We start from the raw sequence: 21,512 nt of genomic DNA, 5'->3' as shown, positions 1-21,512 counted from the left end.
ACCAGTTTTTATCATTATTATAGATGTGCCTCAAACTGATAAGAGAATGCACCTCTCTGGGTTTATTTTTCATTTTTCACTTATATGGAAATGAAGCATACAACATACTAGCCCTAGACTCCCCCTTCCCATTCAATTAGAGACTTTTCTTATTTTATCTTCTCACTCATTAAAGGCCAATCAATTGCACAACATGTAAATGTGAGATAAAAATCAGAGAAAACACTTTTGTGTTTTCAAATGTTTAAGGCAATCCTATACTTTTATTACCTTAGAATAAAAATCATTTTGTTTGATGCATATGAAATGATGGTTGATATATGGCCTAAATTTGAATTATCTGCATAAAGAATTTAAATTTACTCATGCATTCTATGTCTATTGTTTCTTACATGGTCCTAATCATTTACTATAGGAACACAGGCTCATTGCAACACACCAAAAGATAAGAAGGTATAGAAACAAAAACATTCATAATTCTTCCCCATCCATCCACTTTCTGAGGCAACGTATAGTACTGATTTGTTCTGTACATCATCCATGATCTGTACATACAACTAAGAAATAATATGTTAAAATTGTTTCACTCATTCAAGACATTAGGATTCGAGATACAATAGATAATTTATTCCAGAGTAAGGCACTAGGCTGAGATGTAAAATTGTAGAGGTTATAACTGGAAAGTCAATTTCCTGCCTCACCCATATTGAAGTTATAGAAGGGAAATGAGTGGATTTCCAGGGAAAAGCTTTTTGGAGAGAGCTGTGCTGGCCATCTCTTTTCTGTTCACGTGCCCTTCAACCTCAGTTTAGAAGGAAGGAAGAAGAGGGACTTTAAGAAGACTACTTAGAGAGCTTAATACATGTCCTTCATACTGTGCAGTTGTGAGTCGGGGAGGAGACAGTGGATGAGCCTGGGGGATAAGAGACATGCCTCAATTGTGACAGGACTGACCTGCATTGTTAGTTGAGCAGATAATGTATGAGTGCTTCCCATGGGTCAAATTTTGTCTGTGGGTGAAAAATACAGTGGAGGTTGGAGGAGGTGGGATGGCAGCTATAAAGCCTCAGCAGAAAGCAAATGTATGAACAGATAGATTCCCAGGGAATAAAGTCAGAGGAAGACGCTTGTTTAGGGATGGTGCAAAATACAGTGAGAAGGACACCAACACTGCAAGATTTTTGAAATCCCAAGAAAAACATTCATATGAGAATGAGCCAGATCAGGCTTAATGCAAAGAATGCAGAGTTAGTTTTTGACAGGACATTTTATAGAGACTCCTTGTCCTTCTACTTCTCCCTTCACTGTCCTTTCTCACCTAAAGGGCTAGAGTGGGACTACAGGAAGGAAATAGTGAAGACCAAGGACAAATAACAAGCTGGCCATGCTTATCCTATGAGACCAAAACCAGAGAATGATGTTACACACAAAAAAAGAAATCCCAGGCCAATACAGGTGAAGAGGTGCAAAAATCCTTGACAAAGTACTAGCAAACCAAACTCAATACATTAAGATTACACACCATGATCAAGTGGAGTTTATCTCAAGGATGCAAGGATAGTTCAATATCTGTAAATCAATCAATGTGACACAGCATACTAATAATTTGAAGAATAAAATTGTATCATCTCAATAGGTGCAGAAAAAGCTTTTGACAAAACTTATTATCCATTTATGATTAAAACTGCCCCAGAAAGAGGGTATAGAAGGACCATATCTCAACATGACAAGGGCCATATATGGCAAGCCCTTTGCTAACATCTGTTGTTGTTCAGTCGCCAAGCCATGTCTGACTCTTTGTGACCCCATGGACTGCAGCATGCCAGGCCTCCCTGTCCTGCTAACATCATACTCTATGGTAAAAAGCTGAAACATTTATTCTGAGATCAGGAACAAACCAAGGATGGCCCACTGTCACTACTGTTATTCAACACAGTATTAAAAGTCCTAGCCATGGCAATTAGAGAAGAAAAAGAAACAAAAGGAATCCAAATTGGAAAGGAAGAAGTAAAACTGTCACTGTTTGCAGATGACATGATATTAGTACTAGACAGAGAAAATCCTGAAGACACCATCAAAAAACTACTAGAACTCATCAACAAATTTGGTAAAGTTGCAGGATATAAAATTAATATACAGAAATCTGTTGCTTTTGTATATACTAGTGACTAATTACCAGAAAGAAAAGTTAAGAAAACAATTTCAGTTACCATCACATCATAAACAATAATATATCTAGGAATAAACCTACCTAAGGAGGTAAAAGGTTTGTAAACAAAAAACTATAAAATACTGATGAAAGAAACTGAAGATGACACAAACACATGGAAGAATATACTGTGCTCATGGTGGCACCCCACTCCAGTACTCTTGCCTGGAAAATACCATGGACGGAGGATCCTGGGGGGCTGCAGTCCATGGGGTCGCTAAGAGTCGGACACGACTTCACTTTCACTTTTCACTTTCATGCATTGGAGAAGGAAATGGCAACCCACTCCAGTGTTCTTGCCTGGAGAATCCCAGGGACAGGGGAGCCTAGTAGGCTGCTGTCTATGGGGTCACGCAGGGTCGGACACGACTGAAGCAACTTAGCATGGGTTAGAAAAATTAATATTGTTAAAATGACTATACTACCCAAGGAAACCTATCAAATCAATGCAATCCCTAAAAATATCAATGGCATTTTTCATAGAACTAGAACAAATAATTCTAAAATTTGTACAGACACATAAAAGATCCCGAATCATCAAAACAATCTTAAGAAAGAAGAACAAAGCTGGAGGTGTCACACTCTGATTTCAAATTATATTACAAAGAAAGCTACAGTAATCAAAGCAATGTGGTATACACACACAATAAACACTGATCTGGCTCACTCTTCTAAAACAGCTGTGTAATAGTCCTTCCTATGGATACACTGTATCTGTTTAAATCAGTGCCATACTGGTAGATGGAACTTCACAAGTGGTGCAGTGGTAAAGAATCCACCTGCCAATACAGGAGATACAAGAGACTCATCAATCCCTGGGTCAGGCACATCCCCTGGAGTAGGAAACGGCAACCTTCTCTAGTATTCTTGCCTGGAGAATTCCATGGACAGAGGAGTTTGGTGAGCTATAGCCTATGGGGCGGCAAAGAGTCAGACACCACTGAGCATATGCACCCATTGTGTTGCAGGCCAATTACACTTCAAAAACAAACAAGCAAACTCATAGAAAAAGTGATCAGATTTGTGATTATCAGAGGCAGAGGTTGAGAGGGAGGGAATTAGATGAAGGTGGTCGAAAGATACAAGCTTCCAGTTATGACAGATAATTACTAGTAATGTAATGTACAACATGATAAGTATCATTAACACAGCCGTAGGTTATATATGGAAGTTCTTAAGAGAGTAAACCCTAAGTGTTCTCATCACAAGGGAAGAACTGTTTTCTATTTTTACAATTTATATCTATATGAGATGATTGAATGGTCACTAAACTTGTGACAAGAAGACATTGTGATAATATACTGTGACAATCATTTTATGATGTAAGTCAGGTCATTACGCTGTACACCTTAAACTTACAACAGTGCTATATGTAAATACGTCAGTAACACTGAGAGACAAAAAGATGAACTTAGTGTGTAATGGAGGTTAACAAATGAATAAAGATTTGGATGTGGGGGTAGAAAATGTAAAGATAACGAGATACAAAGGCCCACCAGTCCCCTCGCCTTAATATGGGAAAACCCTGTAGGGCCATCCCAGACCCAGGGCAATTTAGCTTTTCTCCCCATCCAGTCCTGTCGCCTTCACTCCCCTGGAAGAGTTCCTCAATGCATCCTTCACAGGCCTCTCTCCATCCTGGACTGTTTCTTAGGGGCCTGACCCACGGTGGTAGGTTATTAATAGTCATCCTGCTTCTACTCTTGCACCTTAACAGCTAGACTTCTTAGCAACATGAATCAGATCATGCCACTCTTTCCTTAAAATCCTCCAATAACTTTCAATTGCTCTTGGAATACAATCTACCTCTTCATCATGGCTTCAAGGTACTACCTTCTGTGACTGCCCACCTTGCAACCTCTTTTCCTCTTTGCTTACTGTGCTCCCTGCTACGGGCCTTACTCCAGGGATTTTGAATAGAGTTTAACAGACTCCTTTTTTTTTTTACCCAGAACTGGAACTGGACAACCCAGTTCTGTGAACAAAGTGCCTGGCGGTACATACCAGTATCCAAAAAAAAATACTGATCAAATAAATGAAAGTCTAGGAAGTTAGAATGTACACAGAAAGAGCTATTTCATTTTCAGACCATGGACTTGGTCCATAGTCCATCAGCTGAGGCTGCCATTCTTTGATGGTTGGTCTCTGTCTCTAAACAAAGGTTGGACCTGGGGAATTTGGCCTTTATAGCTTCATCAGACTTCATGCAAATGTCCCAATATCAGAATTCTGTTGAAGTCTGAAAAATTCCATTAACAGGAGATCTTGTCCCCACATGAGACTTAACTCCATTACTGCACAATAGAGTGGTTGTACTTTTCGGCTAGATTTGTGAGGTTCCACTGTCAGTCCTTTCCGGATTGAGGTATCAGACACTCAGACCAACCTTCTCCTGATTCTGGCCTGTATATGCTCCTGTTGGCTGCCCCACACCAGGGGGCCCCATTCTAACACAGATGAATGGGCCCCTGAAACCCACCGACTCCCCTGTTTACAGAATGCCATGTCTGGAACTGTGTTCTCCCCTCCCCAATCATATGTTGAAGTCCTGTTCCTCAGAATGCAAACGTGTATGAGATAGGGTCTTACAGAGGTAATGCAAGTTGAAATGAGTTAATGAGGACGGACCCTAGTCCAACACGATGATTGTCTTTGGAAAAGGGGCTTTTTGCAGAGACAGGTGTACACAGGGGACATCCCAAGACATGAAGATGGCCGTTACAAGCCAGGGAGAAAGGCCCAGAACAGATCTTTCCCTCACAGCCTTCAGGAGGAATCAACCCTGCCAACACCTCGATTTTGGACTTTGAGCTCCTAGAGCTGTGAAACAATATATTTCTGTTGTTTAAGGTCTATGGTACCTTGTTAGGCAATCCTAGCAAATGCTTACACAGAATGCTTACAACGTTTACTGTCCACCAGGGGAGCTGAGCCACCCTGAGCCGGGGTGGATGGTTTCATGGAGAGCTTATTTAGCCAAAAACGTTCCAACCTTTCTCAGATGCCGATGGCAGACTTTCTCTAAAGTTCCACTGGACAAAACTGGGTCATGTTTCAGCTGCAGGCAATGCTGGGAGAGCCCTCTGCTACAGCAAACACCTGTGCACCCTCAGTGTTGAAAGCTCTTTTCCATAACACAGCCACTCAGAATCGTCAAACTGGTTCTATCAAGTGTGTCCAGGGAAACGTGGGCCTTACCTGTCTGCTTCCTGGTTCAACAAAGAATGTCAGGTAGCAAGCCATCTTCGGTCAGATGATTCATCAATTTTGCTCCTTCCACAGCTCAGTCTGTCTTCCAGCTCTTAGGGATACACACTGGAAGGAAACAGAAAAGGTCCCTGTTTCATGGTGCTGACTGCAGTGGCAGGAGTCAGGCAAAAAGACTAAGAGGAGTTAAGTTCTACTGGAAGGCTTCTTTAGGTGGGATGGTGCGTACCCTGAGAAATGGTCAGTTAAGCTGAGAGCTGAAGGTCAGCCAAGTTAGTGCTTCCACGTGGCAAGAAAAAAAACTGTAAGAAGCCTGCTGGGAATTCTACAAATTTAAATATTGTTAGAAGCTTTTCTTTTCTTTTTTTTTTTTATCTTGAAGCTAATAAATTCCAATTTGGAATAGGATTAAGGAATAATAGATTCTGACTTGGCATGAATTTGGCCAATGCTCAGATCTTGGTTGGTGCTGGTTTGTTTCTGCTTTGCAAACCAAGGTCAACTGTCCAGCATTCTGTAGATCTCTGGCCAGTTTCTACATTGGGCCCAGTAAATGTGTTCTCATATTCTACAGCTGATTAAAATCCACACGTGAAATGAAATACCAGAAGAAGCTTCATGCCTCTGAAAGGTGGCCCCTTCCCAGCTTGTTGACCCTCACCAGGTCATGACTGGTCATAACCCTGCTTCAGCTCTACAGGCATGATCCTGTGCTCCTGAATGTAATCTTACCACCTTTAAAAAAATTTTGTATTGGGCCCCTTACACCCACTGGCATATAATCTTCCTTTCTGGTGCTTGCAACTCTAGGCTTCTCTGGAAGGGAGGTCCCTTCAGGCAAAAAGATTCCACTCCTAACAAGTTTCACAATCTCAAAAAGAGAAGATAAGAACCCAAAGCAAAGGTCACATCAACCTTATTTCTCTGTGTCTGCAGAAAGCTGTTTTTGAGTGGCAACAACATAGTACCCTCACATGTGGCACTTGACATCCTCACAGATCTGCTGGCTTTAAGGAAAAACAATCCAGTTCTAGTTCCTCAACACTGTCTCCCTCCCTCCCTTCCCCCACCGCCCCCCCCACCCCCAACTATCCTGGCTGTACCCAAACACTCCATCAGCCAAGACAGTACACTGCTCATTCCCCCTCTTTTTTTTTTTTTCACCCAACAAATATTTTCCTTTTTTCCACTCCCTCCCTCTGGTTTTTCAAGGTTGGTCTCCTGTTAGTGGGCTTCCTAGTGTAGCTCAGTGGTAAAGAATCCATCTCCCAATGTAGGAGACATGGTTCAATCCCTGGGTCAGGATGATCCCCTGGAGAAGGAAATGGCGACCCAGTCCCACGGACAGAGGAGCCTGCAGGGTTAAAGCCCATGGGGTCGCAGAGTCAGACACGACTTACCCAACTAAGACCTAACAACAACTCCTGATGGTAGAGTGTCTGCTGGTGGGGTCAAAGTCATCTTGGCACACAGAGGCGAAAGGCATTTAGAAACACGGGGAAAAGTCCTCATTTCATCCTAGTTCTATGAACTAGAGTATCCAAGAGCAGTTTCTGCTTTTCCAGTTAATATCCTAGAATTCTAGTTTATTTGCTTTCTGGAGAGAAAAATGTGCATCTCAAACATCCTGTAAGAGGCCCTGTGCTATTTTTCAGAACCCAGGAAAGATTTCGGGTACATATAATTCCTCAAGGAACGTGATGGGACTTCTGTCTAGAAGCCTAGGGGGAAACAAAACGGCGTTTCCAATGACTATTTTCCATTTGCTTTCGGTTCTACCGTGAAATTGCTGCTAAAGCCTCTCACCGCGCGTTGGGGAAGGTGACAGGTTTCCCACCTGGTGGAGCCAGGAGGACGCGACCTCGGGTTGCTGGAGAAGAGAGAACGGAGCGCATCTGTCTCCAAGGCGGCGCGGGGCTCTGGGACTGGACTCGGGGCTCTCTGTGCGGGGGCGGGACTCCCGGACTGGACGCGGGGCTGGGGTGGGAGCGGGACTCCGGGCTGGACGCGGGGCTCGGGGCGGGGGCGGGACTCCGGGCTGGACGCGGGGCTGGGACGGGGGCGGGGGCGGGACTCGGAGACTGGGCGCGGGGCTGGGGCGTGGGCGGGACTCCGGGCTGGACACAGGGCTGGGACCTGGGCTGGGACCGGGGCGGGACTCAGGGCTGGACGCGGGCGCGCGCCCGGCACCGTGTTTACCCGGCGTCCTAGCAACCGGCGGGCGCGCGGGCGGAGCGCGGAGTGCGGGGCGCTGAGCCGGGTGCTGCGGTGAGTGCGATGGGCGGGCGCTGGCGTATTTGCAGCAGTCCGCGGGGATGGAGAAGTTGAGGACCCGCACTCAGGCCTCGCTTCTGTCCCCTCCCGGCTTCCCTTTCTCTCCTCGGACCCGGTATCCGCCCCCTCCGCGTCTCTCCCATCCCGTCCAGCCCCTGCTTCCCCGCGGACACACCGCTCCTCCCGGCCTTGGGACCTTGACTCTGCAGCCCCCAGCCCGGGCCGCATCCGCGTCCCCCTTCCCCGGCTGCTGCTCCCGCTGCTCCTGGCCTGCCTTCCCTTCTCCCTCCTCCGTCTCCGCAGCTTTGCCTGCATATCCGTGCGTCTTCGCTGCCGCTTCCTCCCGCCCGTCTCCGTCCTCCCAGCCCAGGACCGCGGCCTCCCGCGCCAATACTTGACTTTACTCAGTTCGAGGACCGGCTGGTGCCATCCTTGCGCATCTCCACATCGGGTCTGTTTGTTTTTATTCAGGGCTCGGTTCCTGTCAGCCCTGAAACCAATCTTTTTGCAGGTTTTATCGCCTGGTATTCTCGTTCTCCGGACGCCAGAGCAGGCACTGTTCCTAACCCGCTAGATCTTAAGAGTGGACGCTTATATTCCCTAGTCTCGTAAAGAATTGAGTTTTGCTTCTACTCAGGTGTTCCGGAAGTTATTCACGAATGGGTTTTATTTTATAATGATACTGGAGGCTTGCAACGGACCCTTAAAAAGAAAAAACAAACTGTTGTATCTATCGGATGAGTAGACAATATGAGTGTAAAGTGATTTCTCAGTTTATGGAGACAAACATGCACAAAAACCTTTTCCCTTGTCATTGTTAAATTTCAAAATCTTGGTTTAACTCAAAATAAGTACTATGTATTCACATATGTTCATTGTAACCATGGTTCTCAGGCCCTAAGATCTCATGGATTGGCGCTGGGTGTAAACGTCCCATCAAGCTATCTTGATAAAAAAAATTAGTGTTTAAATTTTTGGAACATTACTGGAATTAGAGGAATAAATGCTGTAGCTTTTGTTCTCCTTGCAAATTAAGAGGTCACTAGAAATTCTCATACTTAAGAAGAAAAAAAAATACAAGACTACCTGTTTTTTCTTTTAGAAACTCAGTTGGGTCTGCAAAGCCTTTTTAAAAAAAAATCTTTTATACATGGTCTTCTTTTTGCTATTCTGTTCCACTTTTTTCCCCCCAATACTAATTCTAATAATATTGTGCTTGTTTTCTGGATGGTCATAGGCTCACTTGTCGTTGTATTGACTAAGTCATGTCCAACTCTTTGCAACCCCATGAACTATAGCCTGCCAGGCTCTGCCAGTCTTCCTCTGTCCATGGGGTTAACTCAGCAAGAATACTGGAGTGCATTGCCACTCCTGAAGTTCCTTCTCCAGGGGATCTTCCCGACCCAGGGATCGAGCCTGCATTTCCTGCTTGGCAGGCAGATTCTTTACCACTGAGCCACCAGGGAAGCCCCAGTTTTTTCTTAGGCCTTCTTAAGGCAAACCTGCCCATTGCTGCAGCTCCTGGGTTTATTAGACTCAGAAAAACAATTTGAATGGTGTCGAATATGTTACACACATTCATAAAAAAAATTATCATGATAAAAAAAAGAACTTTTTGCATTTCTTAGCTCCTTTTTAAGTATCTTCCAGAAAATTAGTATCTGGTATGTGGACTGCTATAGCCTTATGTAATTTCACATTTTTTTAAAAAAAAAAGGTACAAGAAGGAAGTGATTTAAACAATAACTTTATAAACTGAAACAAATTTACCTTTAAAAACAAACAGAACCATCCACCTGAGCCTTTCCATATGAAATAGATCTATCTGCACTTTCTTTCATAGTATTGGGAAACTCAAGAGTGTCATACATGAACATCAGTGCTTGCTTATGTGTTCAGAATCTAGCAATAGAAACTGGAATACTAAAATGAATGCACAGAACAAATTTATACCTTTTTGGTATTCATTTTATTTCACTAGCATTTTTACAGATATACATATGTATGTGTATGTATATTATGTGTATGTATGTATATTATGTTGTTCTAAACTTTATCTGATCCAATACTTGCTTCTTATAATATTTTGTAATACTCACTTTACTCTTCTGAAATCAAAATCATAGTTTTAAATCTCAATGGTGCTCTAACTGTAAAATAAAAGAAGATAATTGTAATAAAATATCAGCATGCAAATGCTCAGGTAGCAGAATATAATGAAGCCTGGTGTGCTGAAGTCCATAGGGTCACAAAGAGTTGGACACAACTTAGTGACTGAACAACAAAATCAATTACTCCAGCCTTATGTTCAATTGCTGTGTATACAGTGGCCCCAAATACAGTCGTGTCACAAACTTAAATTGTGTGACTAGAATTTCAATCAATGATATGATTTTGCAAAATGCTGACCTCCTGGTAAAGGTCTATATAAAATAAGTATTTACAACCATCCTTTGATTTATATGGTAGTTTCAGTTCTGGAAAATTCAATGCATATTTAAACTGTGAAAAATCCTTTGTGATTATTTGTAAAGTAGCAATAGGTTGTAGGCTCAGGTATGAATTATCTGAAATTGGTTACGTGCTAAATGTTGGAGGTTGCATCATAGTTCTTCCTTCTAGGGAACCGTCCTGCACATGGCAGACATCTGGCATTCTCGGTCTTCATCACTAAGTGCTCACAATGTCCCCTATCGTTTTGATAATAAAACATCTGTACGATACTTCTTCACTGCTGTTCAGCAGCCAGTACTGCCCAGTCGAGGACCTCTGATCTAGATGTCCCTGTTACTGGATTTGAAGATATAACAACAGGAAGGAAAGTAAAATCTCCAAACCATTTCTATAAAATCTTGGTTCTGAGCTTTTGTAATAATTATGGGAAGCGGGAAGCTAATTATATTTTTTATTTAACTTTTAAACCGTTCTTCTATTATTCCAGGTGAAAGGTTTTAATGATCAGTGTTAATTGCCAATGAGAAAATAAACAAGTATAGATTATCTGAAAAAAAGACAAAGCTCCATAATATAGTGATATCAGGACTTATTTATTAACTTGGCTCTTATTTAAGTGTGCAGATAATGTTATCTTTTCAGATACCTCTTTTAAAGGCTAATTTTATCGAAAGTGAAATTTATTTCAATTTCTGTTTTACATTTTAATGCTAGAATCCTCTGATAATTTAGATAAACAGGCTAAAAAGGTTCTCATTCATGCTCACATTTTCTCTTAAGCAAGTTATGAATTATGATAAAAATATTCTGGGCAGGATATATGCAAGAAGTATGGAATTTGAATTACTCAAATATGTTGATTAATACCATCAATATGTGCCTTATGAATTGTCAGAAAAAAAATTAAAATTCTATTTTACTTAATGTTCTTATTCTATTTTTTATGAATTCTGAGGGCATTTAGGAAACTTTCATCAGCCATCATTGCACAGATATAGATGTATGTTACAGCAAAGAATAACAAAATTCAGTTTAATAGCATAATTCTAAACAATGTGTGATCCAGCTCAAAAGAGCATCTCTTATAATCGCTGGCCCCAGCAGAGCTGCAAACCAGAAGGCATGCCTCCTCCGATTCTTTTTTTTCCGCTCTTGGACTTTTATGTTTCTGTTTTTTGACCGGAATTCTCTGTCTTAGGCTGAAAATGAGAAAGAAGTTATTCATTCCAGGGCAGGCAGATACTGGAAAATCCTTATGTCCTTGGGTCAGTTTTACTTAGAGCTGGTTCAGGGAACATTAACTATTTTATTGACTTGAAGAGCAATTGGATAATTAAAAAAAAAAAAATCCGTCTCTAAGGTGAACAAGCAGAATGTGGGTTGGGTAAGTACTAGCTTAAAATCTTGAAAATGAGAAATGTTCCTCTAGGAAGATGGATGCTATTGTCTCTCTCTCTCTGCTCTGATGCAGTGTGTGTGCTGAGCTCAGGTTTGAGCATCGTGGGATCCCATGGGCGTGGCACTGACCAGGTCTGCGCAGTGGACTGCTGCGGGGCATGGGGCTAAGACCCTGGAAGTTACTCCTCTCAATGAGGCTATAGTGAAAGAAATTATTATGTTTGTGGAGAGTTTTATCTATAAATATCCCCAAGAGGCAAACTATGTTTTTGTAGAACCGCTGGAATGGAAAACAAATTTGGACCCCTCAGCGTTTGGATCAGGCTATGCTGTCAGGTAAGCCAGTGAATTGCTTCTAGAGTTTAATGTCTTCGGTTGTATGTTTTTTATTGATTGATTGTAGGTTTAAGGCAAATCGCTTAACCTGTGTGACTCTCAGAACTCTCAGAAACCTGGAGGCACTTGGGTGAAATCTGAGGATGTGTAGTTGGCCAGTACACTGTTTATCTAATTTTTACATTTGAATTTTCTTTTGATAGGGAATGTATTTCCAGGTCACTGCACTCTCCAACATTTGCTGTTGCTTTGTGACTGGTCTTTCCACTCACACGAACTGCCAGATGCCACCAGGCATTGGTTTCGTGACCTGAGATAAAGACAAAACCCCTTCTGGTATTTAAATCTGTGGGGCAGCAAAGGGAGAGCAGTACATTTTGCTTACTATAAGGAAAAGACTTTTTAACAATTAGCATTGTCCTTAAATGAGACCCTTCCAAATCTGAGATTCAAAAAAAAAATTCTACCTCCACCTCAAACAGCAGGCTAGCAATTTCTCTTTTAATCATAGCTAAATATATATTTTATATAAATTACATAGGTTTATGTAAATATAATTCTACTTATATAAAATGTATTCTGTAAATATACATTGTAGATGATAAATATATGTAAATTCATATATTCTTTTTTTTTTGGTCAATTTCAGCTTATGTGTCACTTTAGGCATTCTGATCCACTTCCTTTGTTCCTCTTTAGTTTTGCATATGAACTTTTAAAGTCTGATCTTATGAAAAACAGTTCTCTGGCCAAAGTTTGCTGTACATGCCTTTTCCATTTGGGATTATTTTTTAGCATAAACTCAGAATTTAATTTTTAGAACTGTAAAATCATTCTTTTTTTTAAAAGTCTTTATCGAATTTGTTACCATATTGCTTCGGTTTTATGTTTTGGGTTTTTGGCCCCGAGGCATGTGGGATTTTAACTCCCTGATTAGGAATCAAACCTGTACCCTTAACTGGAAGTCTTAAATCACTGGACCACCAGGGAAGTCCCTGGAAAATCATTCTTGAACTGTATTTCAAGGGCGCTTTGGTTCTGATATCATGGTCTATTTTCTCTCTGAGTTTTCAGAAACCTTTTTTTTTTTTAAATTATATTTTATGTTTAACAGTGCTAATGGTCACTTTCTCCCAAAGTGTTTTATTTCTCTCACCTGAGTTCAGTGTAGCATCAAGCAGGATGTTTGGACATTTTGACACCGTGTATGTTTTGAACCAGCTAACCCTTTGTGTCTTTCTTCCGTCAAGTTTACCATGCAGCTCTTCGGTGGGCCAGTTTTTCTATTTGTCATTCCTGTTTCTGACCTTGGTCGATGATCTCTTTGATGATGGAAGAAGTGAGAGGGGTGTGATAGTAGCCGTTGCTGCATAGGAGGGTGGAAACTATTCCTGTGTGTCTTGATGGAAACCAGGTAGATACTGACTGACCCAAAGAAGGCAAAAGATATAGCTGAGATTTTGGTGGTCATCATTTAGTCGCCAAGTCATGTCTAACTCTTGCGACCCCATGGACTGTAGCCCACCAGGCTCCTCTGTCCATGGGATTCTCCAGCCAAGAACACTGGACTGGGTTGCCATTTTCTTCTCCAGGGGATCTTTCTGACCCAGGAATTGAACCTGGGTCTCCTGCGTTGCAGGCAGATTCTTTACCGACTGAACTACAAGGGAGTGAAGGAGAATACCAAATGCTCTCACATCCAGGTCCTGACCCACTCTGTGCTCTGTCCCCTAAACCAAGGAACCTTCAGCACCCAAAGTCACGTGGTGTTTGGTCCATCCAGCAGCACATCACATGATGTAAACCAGTGATGCCCTCAATGGCAAGAAGAATGTGTAATTAAACAGTCCCTCTGCCTCTTTCTTTGCTCTTTGGTTCATATGCACTCTTGCTTAGCTGCAGGGCCTTAGAACACATTTATTCATTTATTTAAAGTGGAGGAAGCCCCCTAGTCAAGATTCATATCTGTAAGACCATGTGGATACCCAAGTCGTCATGAGGATTTAAGCCTGGAGTTTCCGGACATGTTTCTACCAAATAGTAATATCCTTGGATGTTTCAGAACAAAGGCAGATTCTTCTTGGGGCTATTCATTCTCTCACGCATCTTCTTCCAAAGCAAGGCAATTTCATCTATGCCAAAACTCTGTTAAAGCAGCCAAATGACCCCCCCCCCCGACTTTTGCTGATCTCTGCAGATATATTGGAGACCACACTTGTACGTGTGGCCTTACTTCTCAGCTACAGTGCATCTCCAAGGGCACACTCTGTAGCTGTCAACACAGGTGTGATGAGCCTTCTTTTGAGCTAGACTTGTTGGCATCTGATGTCGAAACTGATCCTTTACTCACACAATGAGGAAGTTTTATGTTTCATCCACCATCTTCTTTCCTTTTGTGCAGTTGGTTATTAGTTGACTAGATGAGCACAGCACTGGCCCAATTCTGTTGTCTCCTTTAGACTCATTCCTGAGGTGCACCTGTTCATCCTGTATTATCTCTCCACATTCAGAGTTGAGGAGGAAATATCTCTGCTTTCATTTTGATGGAAATCATAGGTCTCTTTTATCACTGTTTCCAGTTGTTTTTGTTCTTTTCACACAGGATGAGATTAATAATCTTCCTAAAACACCTCAGAATGAACCCCAAATCACTGTAAATTAAGGACAGGTGACAGCACTCAGTGGTGACACTATCTGTGGGTGATAGTGTTACTTACAGTCTCTACAGAGTAGCGTGGGCATTTTTTTCTTGTTTTAAAAAAATTCTGTTTTATACTAGAGCACTGTTGATTATCAATGTTGTGTTAGTTTCAGGTGTACAGCAAAGTGCTCAATACTCTGTAATAGCCTAAATGGGAAAAGAATTTGAAAAATAATCGATTCATGAATATGTGTAATTGCTAGTTATTTTTGAATAGTTTTTATTTGCTTATTTGCCATTTGTGAATCCCTGTTAGTGCTATGTATATTCAAGTCCTTTGCCCTTTTTCTTTTCTTTTTTATAATTTTTATTGGAGTATAATTGCTTTACCATGTTGTGTTTCTACTGTACAGCAAAGTGAATCAGCTGTATGTATACATACATCCCCTCTTTTTTGGACTCCTTTCCATTTAGGTCACCACAGAGCATGGAGTAGAGTTCCCTGTGCTACACAGTAGGTTCTCATTAGTTGTCTGTTTTATACACAGTATCAACAGTGTATATATGTCAGTCCCAATCTCCCAGTTCATTCCACCTCCTCTTTCTCCCTTAGTATCCGTGTATTTTTTTAATTGGGTAAGCATTCAGAATCACTTGGTGAAAATGATGTTACCTGTTCTTTCCTCCCCTCTGGTAGAACTAGGATTTTTGAATCATGTCTGCTTTAATATTGCTGTATGTTAGTTGTGAATGACTGTCTGCTGTGTCTCAGTGGTTAGTTCTGTGTGAATGAGACATGAGGACGTTGGAGCAGGACACCTCCTCTACTGGAAATGCACATTTCACACCCAATTCATACCTTTATGGTCCTTAATCTTCTGATCAATATCACTAAGGGCTGAAACACATGATCTCCAGCCTTAAAATGGTATTGTTTGATGAGACAATGATTATTTTATTTTGATAAAATTTCAAAGTCACAGATCAGTGGCCTGAAATTCTGTTACTGAACTCTTTGCTTCTCCTCCCTGAGATTACTGAATAGTTTCTCAGCTACAGCCTTATTTCCTATGTTACTATTCAGACATATAACTGTGGAGTAATTACTGTGTTCTGGACATGGAACTTGACATTGGGGATTAAATAAATGAGACATTTTTCCTGCTCTCTATTGTATAAGCTGAGCATTTTTAGCTCGCTTCTCAATTCCAGTTTAAAAGTCTTTTATCAGGTCGATGGATTTCATTTATTCTTTAATTCTTCTTAACCTTATCAAGATGTCTACAATAGTTTTCTTCCAAAGAGTTCTGTCTTCAGGGCTAGAGACTGCGAGCCTGAAATGGGAGCCTGCTTTTCAAGAATCCTTTCGGTTGCCAGCATTGTAGCTCCTCCGGCTCTGTTCAGCTGCAGGCTTCAGCTGGCAGGACAGTGAGACATGTCCCCATGCCTTGCTGTTCTCCTGGTCTCCCCAGGAGTTTCACTTTCTCAAGTTCAGGAGCTTGATCCTGTGGGTATTCATTCTGCCTGTGACTTCATCCTCTCCTCATCCTTTCTGCACCAGTGGCCCTGCCCCAGTACAGGCCTCTAAGACCACTCCTCAGTCCTAAGGGAGTTCTTTTCAAAAGCTTTATTCCAGGGAAAATAAACATTCTGTAAATTATGCCCAGCACTGGCAAATCTAAAACCATTTTGCTCCTTCGTTTATTCCTCGTGCGTCTGTCAAACACCTTCTGTGTGCAGTTCCTCTTCAAGGTCCTGGGAACAGAGCAGTGGGGGAGACCAATAAAGCTCCTGTCTTCCCTTCTGGTTGCTGCTGCAGCAAATTACAATGCACTTAATTGCTTAAAACAACATGGATTTAAATCTTACAGTTCTGGAGGTGACAAAAATTCTAAACATGAGTGTGGGCAGGGCTGTGTTCCTTCATTCTTGCCTTCTACAGCTTCTAGAGGCCACTTGTATCCCTTGGCTTGTGGCCCGCATCACTGAACCCTGTTTCCATTGTCATGTTGCCATCTCAGACTGCCTCTTCTGAAGATCCCTTTGATTACATTGACCCACCTAGATACCCCAGAGCAGTCGTCTCATCTCACAGTGTTTAATGTCAGCCGTCTGCATAGTCCCTTTTGCCACATAAGGTTCCAGGGACACCCCCCGTCCCCCAGTTTTGACCCTCTTTCTATTTTAGTGAAATAGTAATAGATTGACTGAGTCTGTCGATTTACTTTTTATGATGAACTGTCAACATCTCACAACTATTTATCTGTATTACATTTTAAAATAGCAGGTCTTGAGACTTCCCTGGTGGTTTAGTGGTTGAGATTTTTGCCTTCCAATGCAGGGCTTCCCTGGTGGCTCAGACAATAAAGAATCTGCCTGTAATGCAGGAGACCCAGGTTTGCTCTTTGGGTCGGGAAGATCCCCTGGAGGAGGGTGTGGCAATCCGCTTCAGGATTCTTGCCTGGAAAATCCCCATGGACAGAGAAGCCTGGCAGGCTATAGTCCTTGGGGTCGCAAAGAGTCAGACTTGACTGAGTGACTAAGCACAGCAGGGAGTGAGGGTTCCATCCCTGGTCAGGGAACTAGATCCCTACATGCCTCAGCTAAGACCCAGTACAACCAAATAAATAAATAGGTACATATTTAAAAAATAAAAAATATCAGATGTGGACACTTTTACTAGGGATTATCAGTATGTAATGAAAAATTGGGCAGTTTAAGTAATGTTGTAAGTAGTATAGATATATCGTGGCCATAAAAAATAATCTTAATATTTTAGAAATGACAACCTAAAAAAGTTAAAATGGGAAAAATACCAATCTAAGAGAGCTAACAATTTCTGATCAGGAAAAAGCCTAGTTAGAAAAACTGCTTGTTATCCTAAAGTAAACCAAATTAGGGGTTTGGAGGGGGAAAATAATCCACAGAGGGGATCTAGTTTGTCTTTTTTCATAGCACTCTCTTTTTTTTTTTTTTTTGCTCAGAAACAGAGTAGCCAAGAAAGTTCCTAACCACTAATTACTGTGGTGTAAAAATTTTATAAATAAAATAACATTGGAAATCCACAAAACATAAATGATTCCCACAGAACTAGTGATTTTAAAAAAGATGTCCAATGCATTATTAGAAAAACAAAACCCAAAACTGTGAGTTTACATAGGTATTCAGGAGATTGCTTAAAAATGTTTTTCCTGGATATATCATATTGCTAAAGAAGTTTGGGGATTTAAGGGCCTAAAAGTGGATGAAAGTGGGAAAATAGATGAGCTTCTAACAAGACCTATTTATATTCTCTGTATTTTACCATGAGACATGGAAATAATGTGTTGAGATGTCTTAAATTAACTTCTACTGGCATTCAGGTAACCCTAAGCCTTCAAGAAAAAAAAAAATTTTTTTCATTTTTTAGTGGAACAACAGTCAAATCAGAAGAAGTTGATAAAAATGGAGAGCCTTTGCTATATCTCTCTGTACCACAAATTAAAATCAGGAGCTTTGGGCAGCTGTCACGTATGTTATATATTGCTAAAAATATGAAGCTGAAGGAAGCACAAGCATGTATTGAAGGTGATATTTATACTCCAGTCTGTGATTTGAACTTTCAGAAACATAATCTTGGGGGCTGGGGAGGGAATCATTTGTTATAGTCTCTTGAAAAAGTTCTCTAAAAGGTAAAAAGTACTAAGTTCAGCTTCATAAAAATGTCCTTAATTTTTCTTGGCTGAAATGTTATGCTCATATCAGCTTTCCACTTTAAATGAAAACCCTAATGCTTTACCATTAGTCAACTTCTAGATTTCTAATCTCTGTGTGTGGTTTAAAGCGAGCCTTCTTAGCTTCTGGAAAGACCCGCGGCCTTTAAGGTTCATGTCAGGGAAAGAGACAGATGTCCAGGGCCAGTGTTAGGAGCCATCCTCTTGCATTCTGCTGTACCAGATGGTGATCAGTTTCCTTTAAAATGAATGTAGCCTCTTCCTTTAGCAGACAACCCACAATAAGCTCACTTCCCATTTGTCTCAGCCGAATACATAGCTTTCTGTGCATTGTTACTTTCATTCAGTGGGAAATATTTTTCCTCTTCACTATAGTTATAAAATGTTCTTATTGCCTAATCATCTGACATGCAAAACAATATTATTACCTGCTATAACTGGGCTTTAAATATTTCTTATGAGTAGAAATACCTATTAGCAGGTAATTATGTCATGTGTATGCTTTGCTTCTTTGTGATCATGTGACGTGTGGTTCCCAGGCATAATGTACATGAGTTCTGTCTCATCATTCATTGCCACTGTCTGTGTCTGTGAGATGGAAAATTGGTCATTTTATATTCTTTTGATTTTTGGAAAGATGTGAACCTTAGGACAGCAGCCTCTTTTTATGTCTTGTCTACTCTTCCTATACATCAAAGTTACTTTTCTGAGGAGGGATGATATCTTGAGAATAAAACTGAATTTCAGAAGAGTTAATTGAGGGCACACCCCATACATTAAATTCAACTTAATCTGTAAATTTAAATCCACAAAGTGTTATATACCCAATCTGGCTAAATATGCAACCTTTGCTGCATTTTGCCTTTCTGTAAGAGTTCTAGGTAAAGCTCTTAGTTTTAGGTCCAAATTGACTGAATTGAACTGGCAGTTTGGAAGTCAGCTTGTGTCTTTCCCCAGAATTCACCTAATATTTCTCTTCATAATCTTTAGAGATGACAGTTGTTAAGGTGGTGAATGGAGATGCTCGCTAAGTGCTTGGTCCCTGGGTCTCCTTCTCGTGATGCCTGCACCCTACCCCATGCAGGTTTTTCTAACAGCCCCCAGCCTCTCCTGCTAACAGTCCATTTCCTGTGGGAAAGTTAAAAACCATTGCCATCTTCTCTTCATGTCCATCAGGTCATGCCTTCTGAATTAGTCCCATGGGCATCCCCCCTCAATCCAAATGCATATGTATTTTCATCTGACTTGAATTTCTCCTTCCTAAACATGGTTTTGCCCATTTATCCCTCATTTTCAACCATACAGTTTTTTGAAAGTGTTAGTGGCTTAGCCATGTCCAACTTTTTGTGAACCCCATGTATTGTAGCCCGCCAGGCTCCTCTGTCCATGGGATTCTCCAGGCAAGAATACTGGAGTGGGTTTCCTTTCCCTTCTCCAGGTGATCTTCCCAACCCAAGAATTGAACCTGGGTCTCCTGCATTGCAGGTGGACAGACTATTTACTATCTGAGCCACCAGGGAAGCCCCATTTTGGCTTTTATTCTGTTTTCAACATCTCTAGATTCAACTTTCAGCCTTGGTTATGAGTTGGGATTTTAAGTTTTCACTATAATTTTAGCATTTATGTAAATACTTGTTATATTTGTTTTCCCAGTTAACATCTAAGGACATTGGAAATATAAACAGTTCAAACAGGTGGAAAAGATTGGCAGTAGATCTGTAGACTGAGAAAAACATGCTCTTTTGGAGAGAAAACATTTGTGAATACTGTTCACTGATACACACACACACAGACATACAGTTCTAGTGATCATTTTTCTAAGGAGACCAATATTTCTCTATCTTCAAATCGATTCTGGATGTATTAATTGAATGCCTATTCTGAATAAGGCCCCATAGTCAACTTAAAAAGAAACAGACCTCTTGACTTCTGGCCTATTAGGGTGATGACATATATACATGATATTATAGCACAAGGTGAACATCTCAAGAGGAGTAAGAAAGTTTCTAAGTACAACAGAATCTGAGAAATAGAGATTAATTCAAATTGGGTCAGTCAGAGACAGTTTAATGAAATGAACGTGTTTGAGTGGGCTCCAAAGGACTTGGTATTCTATATGGCTCTAGTAATAGACAACAAGAGGATAATTTTCAAAATTTACTTTTTTGGTCAGCAAACAGAAATCCAGTAGCAAAAATCTTGGGCTTGGATTATAATATAATAAGTGAAGAAATTGGAAACTCATTTGTATCTAATATTCTTGACAAAATTACCAAAGATGATGATTCTGAAAGTGAGATTAAGATGAAGATTGCCTTGCAACTCAAGCAGCTGGATCTGCACTTACTCAATCATTCTCTGAAACATATTTCCTTGTGAGTCTTTTTTTTTTTTTTTTTTTAAGAAACCTCTGAAAATTGGTTCTGAAAAGTACTTTTAGAGCTTTAGAGGAAACATAAGAAAAATAATGTTTAGAAGTGTTTGCTATTGATTTAACATTACATTATTTGGAATAAAATTTTAGTTCTTCATGACTATTTCTAGTTCCAAATAGTAAAATTTTCAGCTAAAACATTCTAGTAGAATTTAATCTAGTTCTGAAGCCATTATGTGTTTTTTTATCCCCAAAGTCTCTTAAATCATTAGATAGATTTTTAAATTATAATTCACTTATCATGTAGAGTTTGTCAGATTTAAAACTTGTTCATCTTTCTAGTCTTTTCTAGTACTTTGATACTTTCATTAAGAAATGAAGTGACTATTTAAATGAGTGTATTTAAGTGTTAACATTCAACATTCTCAGCATTAAATGCAAATCACTAATTCTTTAATGTCTAGCAGTGCTATGAGATTGTAACATGGTTAAAATTCACTACAATTTTGTTGATGTATAATTTAACTGATATTTTAATTATGACAACAGTATTCCCCAATATAATAGAATGTTTTCATGTTATTTTCTGTGGATTCTCTTTTAAAGTATTTCAAATGAATTTCTTAAACATTTATTTCAGAGAAATACGATTAAATCCAGGGACTGTGAAGAATGACATAGAGCTGCTTAAACAGTTCTCAGGAAAGGGAAAACAGACAGTCTTGGAATCTATCGAGTACACCTCAGGTTCATGTTACATTCTATTTATCTTCATAATTACATTTTCAAAATGCTTCAATAGCTAAATATTTAAGAAACAAAAACTTGAAATATCAATCCTGTTTTTTGAAGCCAAGCTATGTTACAAGTTGAGGTTAAGGAGCTCCTTTTACTTGTGTGATAATT

General features: G+C 40.4%; 2 protein-coding genes across 12 annotated transcripts in view; one reads left to right on the top strand and one right to left on the bottom strand.

Annotated features, from left to right (window-relative positions):
- The window catches only part of LOC147360932 (uncharacterized), a 57,491-nt gene extending 48,986 nt beyond the window's left edge, over positions 1 to 8,505 (bottom strand). Inside the window, exons 1-3 of the mRNA XM_086335196.1 lie at positions 8,479 to 8,505; positions 7,254 to 8,260; positions 5,408 to 5,524 (exon numbers count right to left, since the gene is read on the bottom strand). Of these exons, the coding sequence (XP_086191322.1) occupies positions 5,512 to 5,524; positions 7,254 to 8,260; positions 8,479 to 8,505 (1,047 nt within the window). The 3' untranslated portion in view covers positions 5,408 to 5,511. The remainder of the gene's footprint in view (positions 1 to 5,407; positions 5,525 to 7,253; positions 8,261 to 8,478) is intronic.
- ODAD2 (outer dynein arm docking complex subunit 2) overlaps positions 7,566 to 21,512 on the top strand; it is a 164,405-nt gene continuing 150,458 nt past the window's right edge. For 6 of the 11 annotated variants that reach the window (XR_015139504.1, XR_015139503.1, XM_086333863.1 and 3 more), the window contains exons 1-5: positions 7,566 to 7,684; positions 11,616 to 11,878; positions 17,929 to 18,086; positions 20,406 to 20,607; positions 21,247 to 21,353. Coding sequence is in view for 6 of the 11 variants with exons in the window: in XM_086333863.1 (XP_086189989.1) it covers positions 11,655 to 11,878; positions 17,929 to 18,086; positions 20,406 to 20,607; positions 21,247 to 21,353 (691 nt within the window). In the remaining 5 variants the exon portion in view is untranslated. Of the gene's footprint in view, positions 7,685 to 11,615; positions 11,879 to 13,128; positions 13,293 to 17,928; positions 18,087 to 20,405; positions 20,608 to 21,246; positions 21,354 to 21,512 lie in introns of those variants that run through there. The other 5 variants (XR_015139505.1, XM_086333862.1, XM_086333866.1 and 2 more) reach the window with 3 other exon arrangements.

The sequence above is a fragment of the Bos grunniens genome, chromosome 13, assembly GCF_055505025.1.
Source record: "Bos grunniens cultivar Pamir isolate PY7600 chromosome 13, Bosgru_T2T1.0, whole genome shotgun sequence".
Classification (NCBI taxonomy): Eukaryota; Metazoa; Chordata; class Mammalia; order Artiodactyla; family Bovidae; genus Bos; species Bos grunniens.
The sequence above is the reverse complement of the archived record's forward strand: the minus strand, read 5'-3'. Positions and strand labels throughout refer to the sequence as shown.